The sequence below is a fragment of the Alosa pseudoharengus genome, unplaced genomic scaffold, assembly GCF_046254945.1.
Source record: "Alosa pseudoharengus isolate Yale_2024_CS ecotype anadromous, Long Island Sound unplaced genomic scaffold, YU_APseudo_1.1 YU_APseudo_1.1_scf_7, whole genome shotgun sequence".
Classification (NCBI taxonomy): domain Eukaryota; kingdom Metazoa; phylum Chordata; class Actinopteri; order Clupeiformes; family Clupeidae; genus Alosa; species Alosa pseudoharengus.
Genome location: NW_027468859.1, coordinates 6,569,621 through 6,585,270, shown reverse-complemented (window position 1 = coordinate 6,585,270; position 15,650 = coordinate 6,569,621). Strand labels below are relative to the sequence as shown.

General features: G+C 46.7%; 1 protein-coding gene across 2 annotated transcripts in view; it reads right to left on the bottom strand.

The window, feature by feature from the left end:
- The window catches only part of fndc1 (fibronectin type III domain containing 1), a 51,864-nt gene that overhangs the window by 10,935 nt on the left and 25,279 nt on the right, over positions 1-15,650 (bottom strand). For both annotated transcript variants that reach the window (XM_076272522.1, XM_076272523.1), the window contains 5 exons: positions 11,944-14,724; positions 11,577-11,692; positions 11,284-11,395; positions 10,283-10,645; positions 7,254-7,406 (listed from right to left, as the gene is read on the bottom strand). In XM_076272522.1, the coding sequence (XP_076128637.1) occupies positions 7,254-7,406; positions 10,283-10,645; positions 11,284-11,395; positions 11,577-11,692; positions 11,944-14,724 (3,525 nt within the window). The remainder of the gene's footprint in view (positions 1-7,253; positions 7,407-10,282; positions 10,646-11,283; positions 11,396-11,576; positions 11,693-11,943; positions 14,725-15,650) is intronic.

Below are 15,650 nucleotides of genomic sequence, written 5' to 3'. Positions count from 1 at the left end.
GAGAGTGTGTGTGCTGCTCTGTGCGGAGCCAGGAGGAATCAGCAGAGCAGAACCATCCCTACACCACTATGCTGATATCAACACACACACACACACACACACACACACAGAGCAGCGCAGCAGTCTGTGTATTTAAGCCTCAACACCGATAACAGGACTTTCTCCCTCCATCTCTCCTCTAATTCCTCCTCTCTTCTGTTCTATCTCCATCTCACCTCTCCCCATCTCTCTTCTCTCTTTCCTTTTCCTCCCTCCTCTCTTTTCCTGCTGGCCTCAGACTGGGTTCTAATAGCTGTCAGATGGAGGACAGTCAAAAGTTTGCAAACAATTTTTCTGTGAACATTTGAGAACACTCGCAAACAGTTTGACGAGGTAGGTTCTCCGCAAACATGTTGGGAGTTGGATGGAGAGTTATTATTGAGATGGAATGTTTACACAAAAAATGGTTCAAATTGGTCTGTTCATACAAACATGTTCGCCGCAAACGTTCGCCTCTGTTCAAAGAATTTGAACAGAAAAAAGGGGAGACACAAAGGGGTGCTCAGGAGGCTTCAGATAGTTCCTTGCTCAGGTGCTCTACTGTGTCGGGTGAAGTGAGAATCCAAAAAAGGGAAATGCCTCTGCAATAAAGGGAGTTACAGAGACAGAAGAATACTTCTAAAATCCATAGTGTACTACGCAACCCAGCTGGGCAGAGCAGACTCTTACGGGGTGTGCATTATTCTGATGGATCATTTGACATCTGAATAAGCAGCTTTGGGCTGCTGGTCCTGCTGGCTTAATGGACTTGGCTGAAATGTAGCTCTCTTGTTGACATGCACGGTTCAGAATGTTCGGACTACACTGGGAGAGATGAAATGTTATGAGGTGACGATGCATGGAGAAAATGCATTACATTGCACTGATCCTGTTTGTTAACATCATCAATATGTGCCACAGTGGGGTTGGCTTACAGATGCATATGGAAAGGCTTTTGAAAAGAGTGCAAGGGAGAGAGAGAGAGTGTGTGTGTGTGTGTGTGTATCTCTGTGTATACACACACACACACACGCAAGCACACACACACATACACACACACACACACACACACACACACACACACACACACACACACACACACAGACACACACTCTATTTTAAAGGGCGAGGTGAAGGAGTGGAGAAGTCATTCGGTGTCTGGTTTTGTTATTTTTGTAAACAACTACAGCTGGCTGCAGAAGCAGCTGCTGTCCTCATTCTGACGTCTGGAGTCTGGGACACAATGAGAGAGAGAGAGAGAGAGAGAGAGAGAGAGAGAGAGAGAGAGAGAGAGTTCCAGCTGCAGAGTTGCCCCTCACCCAGTCCAATGCCCGCCCAGCACTGGCACAGGGTCACCAGGTGGCCCTCCTCATGCTGGTCAAGCCCAGTCCACACCCAGGGAAAACGCTGCTCTAGCACAGCTCTGAATAACAACTGTGCTATTCTCAAAGTCTCTTTGGAAAAACGTTTGCTAAATGACAAAGGAGAAAGGGAAAAGGGAAGAGTGAAAAAGTTCTGCTTTGGATCCTCTTTCATGTGATGGAGTTGATTCGGTGGACTGGCTGACTGTGTGACGGGGAGGAGGATGTCTAAAGCAGTCCCGGCACTGTGTCAGTGTCAGTGAGACACACACACACACACACACACACACACACACACACACACACACACACACAAAGACACACAGAATGCTCACACAGCATGGTCACACAGGGGCAGGATAATATTTTCAGTCACCTCAGGCCACCTCTACACGCCTGCTGCCTTTCACAGCAACATGTGCAAGACACACACGCACACACACACACACTCACATACGCACGCACGCAGCTCTCTCAACGGCTAGCAGTACACAGCAGGATCACACACACTCACAGCAGCGTTCCCAGGATCAGACCAGAGCTTGGAAAATCAACAAGTGAAGAATTCACTCCAGGAAGAACACACACACACACACACACACACACACACACACACACACACACACACACACACACACACACACACACACTGACAGAGCGCAATGAGTCACTTGAACTGGCAGACCTCTATGAGACTGAACCTTTAAATGAAATGGGACATTTTATACTAATATGACATGTAACTATGGACATGCAATGTAAATGGCGTTCCAAACTGACACGGTGTGTTTGTGACAAACTTTTCTGTGTTTCTAATTTTTTTATTGAAGCGCAGTTTTTGTTAAATGAGTTTTTGTTGAGTTTTTGTTTATGAGTAATTTGCTGTGCAAATGGCTTGTATTTGTTAAAACACTGTTTTAAGATGTTAATTTGTCGTGAGAGGACGTGAATAACTGTGTTTTATGTAACAGGACCTAACATATTTGTTTTCTTTTTGATCTGTGTTTTGTTTGTTGTTTGTTTATTTGTCACTTAAACCACTTCAGCCACACGCACACACGCACACACGCACGCACGCACGCACGCACGCACGCACACAAACTTTTCTAATGAAGTTCTTGTGATAACTGAGCTAATACTTGAGCTTTGTGGAGTAAGATGCTCAGCCACATCACATGACTCTCCTGCTTTCCATGTTTCTCAAACAGCCCAATAGAGAAGCACCTAAAACCCCGATCCACCGAAAAGCCCCAATTTGTCTACAGTCTCTGAGAAAGGAAATAGAGTAAAGGCTGCTCCAGAGAGAGGGTCGTATTCTACTACTAGGGCCAAGCAGAGCACAGAGAAAATGGAGTGATGTTACACTCCTGCTCCTACACAGAGAAGGTTATGACCCTCTATCAGAGAGAAGCTAGAGAGCAGAGAGATGTTCCACTAGAGCAGTGAGATGTTCCACCAGAGCAGAGAGATGTTCCACTAGAGCAGAGAGATGTTCCACCAGAGCAGTGTTTCCCAAACCTCTTTCTCTCGCAGCACTCTATTTACTATGAGAAAGTCTTACAGCACACCACCATGATATTACACATACCATAAGTTGCAAAATAACAATATAACCCCCCACGCCACAAAAAATGCATAGCCTGAAAGGTTGTGGGTTTAATTCCCGGCTTCCACCGTTGTGCCCTTAAAGGTGCGATTTGTAGGATTGTTACCGAACGTTCTGTAGGCCAAAATAAAAACACTGGTGAACGTTCTCAAGACTACCAGACGCGAGCCTCTTCTGGGTTGCCAGATGTAATGAAGACTTAGCTAACGTTAGTTGACCTGCAGCTGCTTTAACGTTTCTCCAACCATGACCCAGCTACACATTATGGAAACAGTGAAAACAAAAAAATACCTCTCTAACCAACGTAACATATTTAGCTGAAGTTAGCGATGCAGATGAAGTTTAGCCTAGGCTACCTGTCGTGGATAAATATGGCCAGCTCTGCGTCAGACTTGATATTCTTCGTTTGACGAAGACATCGCCATGTCAGGAAGCTCCTCCGATGTCCACTTAATTTGTTTCTTGTTTTAATTTTGGAAATTTACCTGCCTCTCGTAGGCGTTCATGACTACAACTGACAGCAAGTTGACAGTTGGCCTTTGCTAATTTGGCAACACAAATAGGAGGACACGCCAGCCCATTATTTATACGCTATTCTAGAATTAATCGTTAATAAACGAAAATTCCAAGAGATTCCGCCCCGTAACTCATTTTTTTTCATGGGTTTTACGGAGTTTTATGGGTAATAGTAATGTTGTCAAATAAGCCATTACTTCAATTCATCGTGTTTCCTTACTCTCTGACAACATATGGTGATCATTTTTGGAATGGTTACAATTTATTTTCCATTATTTCCTACATACTGGACCTTTAACCTGTTGCTCTGGAACAGTGTAATCCCTTGTAATGCAATTGACATATGTATATCACTTTGGATTAAAAGTGTCTGCTAAATGAATATAAATGTGAAAGAAAACCCTGCTATTTTGACACATAATGTTAATGTTGGCAGGCTATTCATACCCACCGCCTATCTTCCCCTTAACAGCTTTAACATTATTTCTTTCTTCTATTCAGCATGACAAAAGGGTGGTGGGTAAGGTTAATTGATGAGCATCCTTTAAAAGTATCTCTCCAGTTCCTTTATATGCCTTTAGGCTATACAGGCAGTTTTAGCAGATAACTTTTTGCTACTTCTAAAATGCATCTATGTTGTTGTGCATCACTGTTTGAAGAGTGATTGGCTGTTTGCGGCACGCAAGGGTAACATCCCCTGACCAATAACAAACGGTATCCAGATGGACAGGAGTTTGTGCTGATTTGTGTGCAGATTTGCGCCAGTTAGGTTTAAGAGTAACACCATAAAATATGATTTAAATAGACCATGATTTCTGCCAACTGTTATTATTGAGGACAATGAAAACGCAACATGGAATTTTCCTGTGGTACATCTAAGCAGGCATCATGGCACACAGTGTGGGAAACTGGGCGCCCTTACGGCACAGTGTCGGAAGCTGTGGTCGAGAGGAGAAGTGTTCCACTCCTGCCTCCAGTCAAAGCAGATATGTTCTATTATATTTTACTATCTTGTCCTCCTAAACTCCGTGGTGATTTAGGAGTCTTATCTACTGCCTACACCAAATTAAGAGCCTATCAACCTTTCAACCTAATGGGAAACAGCTGATAGCACTTCTGTGGATCACAACACACACTCAAACACACACACACACACACACACACACACACACACACACACACACACACACACACTCACACATCTTCTAAGAAAACAGTGTGTTTGAACACATACACACAAACACATAAATTCTTCCCTTGTCTAACTTCTTCAGTTGTTTGGGCGGAGGTGAGATCGTAAACCATTTACCTTTATTTACGATCTCTGTCTCTCTCCCCTCCACCTCACAGCCGCAGAGAAACAGGCTGTTCTAGGCTGAGCAGGGGCCACTAAATCTTGCGTATGTGTGTGTGGTTATTTATGGAGGGCAGCCCGAACAGAAGCCATTCACAGAGGTTCTCACACTCACACACTCTCTTTCTTTCGCTCTCTCTCTCTCTCTCACACACACACAAATAAACACACACACACATAAACACACACGTAAACACACACACGTGCCTGGCCTGCACACACACATATACACACGCACACCCATGTGCCTGGCCTCACACACACACACACACGTGCGTAGCTTAAATACACACATACACACACACACACACACACACACACACACTAGAGTGACCACCCATCCCGCGTAGCGCGTGCGCGCACAGCGTTTGAAGCCCAATTCATGCATCCCGCAAATTGAGACTGTGTCACGCATAATTAATGCTTGCTCAAAAAAAAGTTGGTCGCTCTATATCCTGCAACCGGTTGCACCAGTTGAACGTAAGTTCCAGCTTAGTTCTAACTGGCACTACGTTGAAGTTTACGAGATGTTCCACCAGAGCAGAGAGATGTTCCACTAGAGCAGAGAGATGTTCCACCAGAGCAGTGTTTCCCAAACCTCTTTCTCTCGCAGCACTCTATTTACTATGAGAAAGTCTTACAGCACACCACCATGATATTACACATACCATAAGTTGCAAAATAACAATATAACCCCCCACGCCACAAAAAATGCATAGCCTGAAAGGTTGTGGGTTTAATTCCCGGCTTCCACCGTTGTGCCCTTAAAGGTGCGATTTGTAGGATTGATCGGGTTGCACCACACTAAATAGTTTCAACGTAACACTAAGTTATGACTTAAATACACAGTAACTTACACCCCCCTCTCCCTAGGTGTAAGGTCCGTCGTAGGTAATTTGTTAACATGGTTTTCTCATTTAAATGGTGGGAATGTTAAATTTAACGAAGTATAAGTCGAGAAGAGTTACATACGCGACCGATTACACACATTTAATATACTTGAGCAGTGTTTGAATGATGTTTGTAGTCACTGGAAATTATATGGACCTAGTAGTAGCCTACAAATAGGCTACCAAACATCTACCTATCATTACCACACAAAGCATTTCATTGCTGTGGATTGATCTGTTATCAGAGATTTCATTAGCCATATTTGAAAGAGTTTTAACGTTCACTAACGTTAACGTTAGTTATCGACTGCGGAGCCTACGTTAGGCCAAGTGGTGGCTGAAATATTCCCAAAGCACATACATACTGTATAGGCTACAACAAAATAAAGTCTGTTATTTACAAATACAGTGTTATTTTATTCCATACAACAAAGTAATTGCGAAGGAAGTCAAACCTAAATGTGGCTTTATCATACAACATTACAGCGAACGTTAACGTTACCCTGAACACTGAAAAGTTTTGTTTCCCCCTGCGCATGCCTTTACTAACATGCAAGTTCACCATCCTTCCTCCCCCTTCTCGTTACATGAACCTCTGGAGTCGTGAGTTAAGACTTTTTTTTTCAACTGTTCCTGTGGTGTTGAGCAACTACAATTCCTGTTGGTCCCTGTTAATACTACAATTTTACATTATAATGTATTTAAAGAGAATAAATTGTAATGAAAAATAAATAAAATTAAATAGCTAAAGTAAATCGTAAGTGGAAGTGCATCTGTCAATTCATTGAATGTTCAAAGTATTATGAATCTTTATTTAGAAAAAAATACACATTGGTTGGCCTATTCATGAGCATACATCAACACATGTTTAGGGGAAGGGCATTATTAATATACCATGTAAGGTGTATGTGCTAGCAATGGTAAACCACTATCAGTGAGTCTGCCCGTGAGGTGGGGGCACCGCCGCGCCAGGCAGTGTCCCACATTGTCCCTCAGAAACATACCCCATGTCCCCCCTTGGGCTTATTAGCAAGTGGTCACCCTAACACACACACACACACACACACACACACACACACACACACACACACATGCCTGGCCTCCATACACACACACACACACACACATGCCTGGCCTGCACACAGACACACACACACACACACACACACACAGACACATGTGCCTGGCCTCACATGCACACACACATGCTTAGCTTAAATGTACACACACACACACACACACACACACAAACACACACACACACACACACACACACACACACACACACACACACACACACACACACACACACACACAGACACATGTGCCTGGCCTCACATGCACACACACATGCTTAGCTTAAATGTACACACACACACACACACACACACACACACACACACACACATGTGCCTGGCCTCACATGCACACACACATGCTTAGCTTAAATGTACACACAGACACACACGCACATACACACACACACACACAAACAATGGTATGCCTACCTGTGAAGCGTTTCTTGCCAGCCACGTCAAATTCGGAGGAGGGGCCAGAGTTGTGTGGCCGCGTGTCTGGAGATGGGCTTGGACGGGTGGTGGTGGTGGTGGCCGGGAGCGTCATGGTGGTGGCTATGGAAGTGGACTCCATCACAAACTCATCTATGAGCCGGACAGGGTGGGGAAACAAACAGGGACAAACATCAGAACGAAAATCAGGACTAACATCAGGACAAACATCAGGACATCAGGACAAAAATCAGACAAACATCAGGACAAACATCAGGACAAATAAAACATCAGGACAAACATCAGGACCAGAGTTTCCGCTAGAAAAAAATGGTGCCGGTCAAAGTGACCGGCAGAGGTTTCGTTTTCCGGACATTTTGATGATATGCCGGTCAAATATTTTATCGCTTCTTAATTAGTCAAATTGAGGAAAACTGGAGACAGGCTACTTAAAGAATGACATAATCAAGCTAGAATGCAACATGTTCATTAGCCTAACTTAAACATGCCTAACAAGATCTAGCCAGTATCTTTTCATGGACAGCAAGAGTCCGCTTCGTTCGTTGTTTTAAAAAGGCTACGTTGTTTGTTGCTACCCACGTTCTCCACATCTCCAGTGGTGACTGTTTAACTTACACAGATGCGCACATACAAGAATGAGCGCTCACACCACTACCCCCTAATACTATGCCTCTTTATTTGATAACAATAAATTAAGAAATGTTTCCTATTCTGGGAAATGTTTAGTTTCTTTTTCTTTCGGCCGCGGTTCAATGATACCGTTTAATTGTGCCAGAAATTATCCGCAGACCAGTAATCTCCTCGTCGAGGAGGCCCTAACCCTGCAGATCATAGACAGAGAACGCATAGGCCTACTGTATGCTTTGGGTAAAGAACACTTTGCATGTCCAGTGTAGGCTACACGGAGAATGACAGTGTCTTGGAGCAGCCGCATCCCCCGCAACTCCACTTCCAATGTCACTGATTCCGACATGTCAGATACGCCCGACACTTCTGCTTTTTATCTGGTGGTGGTGGAGTTGACTGGACATCTGAGGCTTCAGACGTTACCAATGTATCATCATCCATCGCGTCTGGCCTCTGAAAAAACTTTTAAGGCTAGTCTGCCTGGGCCTGGCCATGTTTGAACCGCCTCACTCATTTGTTCGTTGTTTAACATGGACGTTTTAAGCGTGCGCTTCCTATTTGAAATGCAGCATAGCTATGCGTGTTGTTTAATATAGCTTACTTTTCAAATGGTAGAGCCTGTTCATTTAAAAACATAGACAATTTGACCGGAGAGATTTAATTTTGTCTGACATTTAATTTTTTTTCCGGCCAATGTCCGGTAATTACCGGACAACGGAAACCATGATCAGACAAACATCAGGACAAGCATCAGTGCATTCTCTGGATGTTGTAGCTTAAGCGCTGAGACTGACTGTTAACATGGAGGCTACAGCTTTATGTAGTTTTTGTGGTCTGTATCATAAATGGGGGAAAAACAGAGAGAAAAAAACACGACTACTAAGCAAAATCCTTCCTGAGATGCAAAACTGGTATAAGTTATAGTTATGTAATAGTCACGTAATAATCATGTAAATGTGCTATGTACTGTAATAGTCATGTAATAATCATGTAAATGTGCTATGTAATAGTCATGTAATAACCATGTAAATATGCTATGGGTATATGGGTTATATTTCAAGCCCACAGAATTTTTTTTTTCACGATCAGAAAATCACCTCCTCGTGACAACTAGCTGCCCATTCTGTAGGCAGCGGTGGCCAAAGCAGGGACAGCCTGTCCCCCAAAGAAAAACTAAACATTGCATGGAATTTCTCTGGGAATACTGAAGGTAGGGTTGAGCTACCTCTCTGGTGTGTTTCGTTTGGTCCTTGGTTAAAATATAACGTAAGTTTTGGCACAAAAACGTCTGCTAATAAATTTAAATATAAACATAAACACAAACAAGCACGACTCCTTGCACAATCCCTGACTGCATCTTTAAGCAGTATTACATAACTACCCCAGCCCACCAGCTGTCATGACAGCAACGTCTGTTTTCCAAGCTAGGCTGTTACCATACACACACACACACACACACACACACACACACACACACACACACACACCCCTGAGACCACTCACAGCACAGACTGAATTTTTTTACTTTTTTTTGGTTTTGCAACTGGACATAAACTAAACTTTATAAAACTCCACCCTGCATTGGAAAAACTTAACATAAAAATCACACACACACACACACCACTCAGCCTTCAACAACAAAACAATATGAACAAACAAGCAAACAAGGCGGGCGCTCAAATCAAATCAAAGCCAGAGCTATAAGCCCTGCATGAGACCCAGGGCAGCCGGCTTTGGGAGGAAACAACCCCAAACACACAGTAAACAACAAGCAAACACCAAACACCAACCACCACCAGCGTCATCCTTAAATGAAATCCAGGACAAAACCGGCTGGCCCACCAAGGCAAAAGCACCGCTCAGGCTAGGTGCCATGGTGCCTGTAGAGCCACGCAAATGTGGAAACCATGTAACCATGGTGATTGAAATGTGCCAATTATTGTCATGGTGACTGTAACTATTGTGACTGAACCTAATGGAGACTGTTGCTATGGTGCTTGTAAGCACTGTGTGATGTCCCTAGTCATCCACGTGGCATCTTCTGTCAAAGTAAGGAGGGGGGTGAGGCTCTCTCTCTCTCTCTCTGTCTCTCTCTCTCTCTCTCTCTCTCTCTCATTTCTTGTCTCTCTCTACCCCTCTATCCTTTTCAGTGTTTCTGTATCTCTCAATCCTCCTCTATTTATTTCAACATACTTCTGATGACAGCGATCACAAAGTCAGTGAAAAGGTGTTTTTGTGTTAGTGTGCTAATGTATCTCTGTGTGTTTGTATGTGTGTATGTGTTTTGTGTGTGTGTGTGTGTGTGTGTGTGTGTGTGTGTGTGTGTGTGTGTGTGTGTGTGTGTGTGTGTGTGTGTGTGTGTGTGTTTCTTAAGAGCTCACCTTCAGGGTAGCAGTCCAGTACTCCATAGTCATTTAGCATGGGCTGCCCATCTTCATCCATAGCAAAGAAAGTTCCGGGTGGACAGGTGGGGTTGAGCTCTGTTGATGACTCCTCTGTTGTCATCTCTGTCGTCGTGGAGACGGTGGTTGGTTCTGGTGTGGTGGTGGTTGTAGTGGGTCTGGTGGTGGTGGTGGTAGTTGTGGTGGTCGTGGTGGTCCTGGCTCGTGGCCTATCCAGTCCCACAATGGGCTTTCCTCCCACCGTGAGCATCTTCTCCTTGGGGTTGACCACCGGCCGAGAGTCCCTCCCGCTCCCAAACAGCGCCATGCCATCCTGGTTCACCAGAGGGGTGCCCTGCAGATCTGGGCAAATCACAGTGAATCGTTAACAAAACATGGTGCAATGTATCATTGAGAGAGGGGGAAAAGTCCGCAACACCAGTATATGCTCCCAAGTTAAAGTTTATTTACCGTGACGTTTCGGGCCAACTCAAGCCCTTCATCAGACGTCTGATGAAGGGCTTGAGTTGGCCCGAAACGTCACGGTAAATAAACTTTAACTTGGGAGCATATACTGGTGTTGCGGACTTTTTCCCCCTCTCTCATCGTAAGTGTTTTGTCCAGCACCCAGGATTAGATCGGGATGTGCGTGCGTTTTTTCCTTTTTATATTGCAATGTATCATTACCAAACACAATCAGTTACATAATTCCCAAGCACAGGACAGTGAATCATCAATAATCATTGACAGTGAATCTTTACCAAACCAAATTCAGTGACTTATCACCAAACATACTTTAGTGGATCGTTACCAAACATGAGTCAGTGAATTGTTACCAAACACGGTGAATTACTACAGCACAAATAATTAACTCTCTCTCTCTCTCTCTCTGTGTGTGTCTCTCTGTGTGTGTGTGTGTGTGTGTGTGTGTGTGTGTGTTTGTGTGTGTGTGTGTGTGTGTGTGTGTGTGTGCGTGTGTATGGACTATGGTGGCCACATACCAAACACTGTGCGTCCATCCTCCCCAAGCACTACTCTGTGAGGTTGACCATGGGAGTCCTGTAGCACCTTACCCTCTTGATTCATCAAGACACCCTGGTCCAAGTCAACAACCTGCAATATGGATGTATTTTATATGTATATTAACAAATTATATACATACACACACACATAATATATATATATATATATACTGTATAACATATACATATACATTATCATATACAGGGTTATGGTTAGCCAGAGTGTGGGTTTGTGTGAGTGACTATAAGGCATCTGAGGAGAGCGGACCCACCCATTTAGTTCCATCGGGTCCAGAAATGTACTTGCGTCCCTTTTCCTTGCTCTCTGAGGCGGGGGAGGTGACTTTCCCGTTAGACGTTGTTAGATTCGGTCGTCCATTTTTCCCGGCTGGAGAAGAAGGTGTTGCAATGAGAGTGATTAGTTGAGCCTCTAAAAGCAATCATTCAGGTTAGGTTTCATTTAATAGAGTCCATTAACTCTGAGTGCTGTGAGTTCTGCAAGTAATTAGGAAGGTAAATCGTCAGAGGAAGTCACATACCAAGTGAGTGAGATAAGCATCTCAGCTGAACTGTAATTCTTGGAGCTGCGACTGGCGCGAGACTGCAGAATCACAGACAGATGGGATAAGGTTACCTTACCTTGTCCATAACTGGGCTTGAAGCCATTGACTGGAGTCTTTCCTCTGAGGATGCTGTCAAACCGGCTCGGGTTCCTTAGTCTAGAACCGACCACGGCACTGCGCACCGCAGGGGAAGAGGACTGGGAACCAGAGGAGGTGCCGGGAGAGTTCTCCCCGGCGGCGGGCCGGCTCGCGGAGGAACGTGAGGCGGTTCTGCTGTTAGACACGTCCTGCTTTGAATTCAGCGACGGCTTAGGAACGTCATCGGAAGACTGTGAGGGGGAAGAGGAAGAAGAGGAGAAGTGTGGCGACGAAGAGTCCGGCTTAGATCCCAACTTTGTGTGCTGCACTGGCGACAGCCTGCCGAGGAACCGAGAGCCGATTTGCCGGTTCGTCGCTACGACAGGGGAACGTGCTCTCCCACCAGAACCCTGAAAGGGACGGCGGGCATACGAGGGAACCGACTGAGAACCGGTTCTTCCAGGAGACTGTTCTCTCCGCTCGCTGTAGTCCCCAGAGTTCTGTGCAGGACTAGTGGTGGTGCTTGCAGTAGTAGTCGTAGTAGTGGTAGGAGCAGTAGTTGTAGTTGTAGTAGTAGTCGTTGTGGTTGTAGTTGAGGTAGTTGTTTTGAGTGTCGTCTCCGCCACCTTGTCATACTTATCATAGTCCTCGTAATCATAGTCATCGTCATGGTCATTATCGATCTGTGAGCTCTGTCTGGGAGAGTGCGAGTCTGTCCTTGTGCTGGACGGCAGACGGGACCCTGAGGAAACTCTGTCCAGCACTGAAGGCTTAGGGGAGACATCGTCCACTTTGTGCTTTGAGGGGAACGACGAAGAGGCTGTTCTAGTTTTATCACCCCTCTCCAGAGTCTCGGGAACACCTGAGCGAGGGGGATTCGCTCGCACCACCGGCCTCCTGTTCCCGACGGACGAGGAGCTCGTTCTGCTCCACGGAATCCTGCCATCCTGCCTGGGTGGGAAGCGGTTCACGACTCCCGGTCTGGCATTCCGACTCGGGACCGCCGAGGCACCGGTCCGCCCGGAGAGAGAAGGGTTAAGCGACGAAGCCTGGCGTGTGGAGGAGTGCGGATTGCTCCCCTGCTCATTTTCCTCCCCTTCCTCCTCCTCCTCCTTCTCCTCAGATCTCCCTCTCAGGCTGTCAGTGTTGTCTTTCTTCACTGCAGAGGAATGCAAGCGGCTGGTTTCATAACTGGATGTTGGCTTCTCGTCTTTGGTCGTCTGCCTGTGTGTACTCGGGTTGCTATCCTGCGGATTTATGGTGTCTTGGATGCTGGTAGAGGGGGAGCTCACTTTGTCAGCGCTCGGGTTCCGGTCCTGGTTTTGGTTCTGGGCCTGGTTCTGGGTCTGCGATCCAGACTGAGACCCAGTGGACGTGGATGTGGACGTGGACGAGGAGCCTGAGCCCGGTGTGCGCTGGCCGGTCATGAGCCGACTCCATCTGGAAGGGAGGGTGACCTTTCTGCCGTTGATCATCACAGAACCAGAACCGGTGAAACGGCCTGTGGACGGCGTCCTACCGCTACCCGACTGAACCGACCCGGAGGAGGATGATGAGGAGGAAGAGGACGAAGAACCAGAAGAAGAATCAGGAGAAGAGGGGGCAGAGGTAGAGGGGAGTGAGGAAGATGATGATGATGACGACGACGATGACGATGATGATGACGATGATGTGTCCACCTCTGGTGTGGTTTCTTTGGGTGTGGAGCTGGTAGGTGAGTCTCTGGTGTGAGCGTCCTTCTTGTCTGGATATCCACTCCTGCTGCCGTCCCTCCTGCTGTCTCCAGACACAGGGACAGATGGAGATGACCGCGACGAAGATGAGGATGAGGAAGAACCCCCGTTGCGGACCCGGGACCTGATGACAGGGTTGCGTGTGATTGGCCTCCTGGGCTGGCCAGACGCGGGGTCTGCGGAGGTGTGAGAATGGGAGGAGGAGCCGTGGACGGGGCGGTCACTCTCTGGCTCTTTAGTGGGCGTCTCTGAGGCAGGCGTGGGCCTGTCTACCGATGGCTTGCTGTAGTCCTGGTGCTCGCCCGGTTTAGAGGGTGTTTTGAGTCTGTGTGTGCCAGCGTCTGTGTGCCCGCCTGTTCTAGAGGGTGTTTTGAGTCTGTGTGTGCCAGCGTCTGTGTGCCCGCCCGGTTTAGAGGGTGTTTTGAGTCTGTGTGTGCCAGCGTCTGTGTGCCCGCCTGTTCTAGAGGGCGTTTTGTGTCTGTGTGTGCCAGCGTCTGTGTGCCCGCCTGTTCTAGAGGGCGTTTTGTGTCTGTGTGTGCCAGCGTCTGTGTGCCCGCCTGTTCTAGAGGGCGTTTTGTGTCCATGTGCATCAGGGTCCTCGTGCCCGTCTGTTTTAGAGGGCGCTTTGTGTCCGTGTGCGTCAGAGTCTGTGTACTTCCTCTCCTCCTCCTCCTCCTCAGTGGCCTCGTTCACTGTCGCCTCCTCTTCCTCCTTCGGAGCCTCGATGGGCTTCTCCTCGTCCTCCTCCCTCGCCTTCTCACTCTCCCGGCCTCTGGAGCGACTCCCCCCCGACGAGCGCGAGGAAGAGCCCCGGACGGAGGAGAAGATGCTGTGGTATGATCGCGTCTGAGTGAGGGGACGCGTGCGTCGGCCGGCCGGAGAGGCGGGCGTGGACTGTCTCCGAGGCTCGTCCGTCACCGTCGCCGTCGCCTCCTGCAGGTCAGTCTCGCCGTAGTCGTCCTCTTCCGTCTGCGATGCGCCTGCCCTGGGCTTGTGTCTGTCGGGAGTCCTCGAGTGATGACTGGATGAGGTGGCCGAAGTGCTGGCTAGCAGAGAGCACAGTGGTCATTGGTACAGCTGACAAAAAATACACATCAACTTTCACACACCCTTTCACACACCCTTTCACACACCCTTTCACACACGCTTTCACACACCCTTTCACACACCCTTTCACACACCCTTTCACACACGCTTTCACACACCCTTTCACACACCCTTTCACACACGCTTTCACACACGCTTTCACACACCCTTTCACACAGGCTTTCACACACCCTTTTACACACGCTTTCACACACCCTTTCACACAGGCTTTCACACACCCTTTTACACACGCTTTCACACACCCTTTCACACACGCTTTCACACACCCTTTCACACACGCTTTCACACGCGCTTTCACACACGCTTTCACACACGCTTTCACACACGCAGGGCATGAAATTGGCACCCGCCCACACGCCAAATGCGGGTAACTTTTGTGATTGGCGGGTGAAACTGTCAATCTACCTGCCACGTTGGCGGGTAGCCAATAAGACAACACAACACTGAGCAAGGAGATGCACTGTCGGGATTGCCAATTTTTGAGCCAATAATCTACTCTTTACTTCGCTACATTTTCAATTGCCTTTCGTTACGAGAACAAGTTTATTGTTGGAGAAAGTATCTCAAGGGAGAAAAGAGCACCTCTCCCCCAATCATAAAGGATACTTTTGTATCCCTTTAAAGGTCCATCAAAAATATAAAAATGTAGGCTTACAAAAAAGTAACTTGTTAGGCCTACTTGAGTAATTTATTAACAAAGTACTTTTTTACTTTTACTTGAGTACTGTAATGTGTATTCTGCACAAGTTCAAGAACCATTCTTATGCATTTTCTGAGTCGTTCACCTTTATTTTGGGCACAAAATAATTTTGGCTGGTAAAAAACAACTGTGGCAGGTGGATTTCAAAATTCACCTGCCACAGTG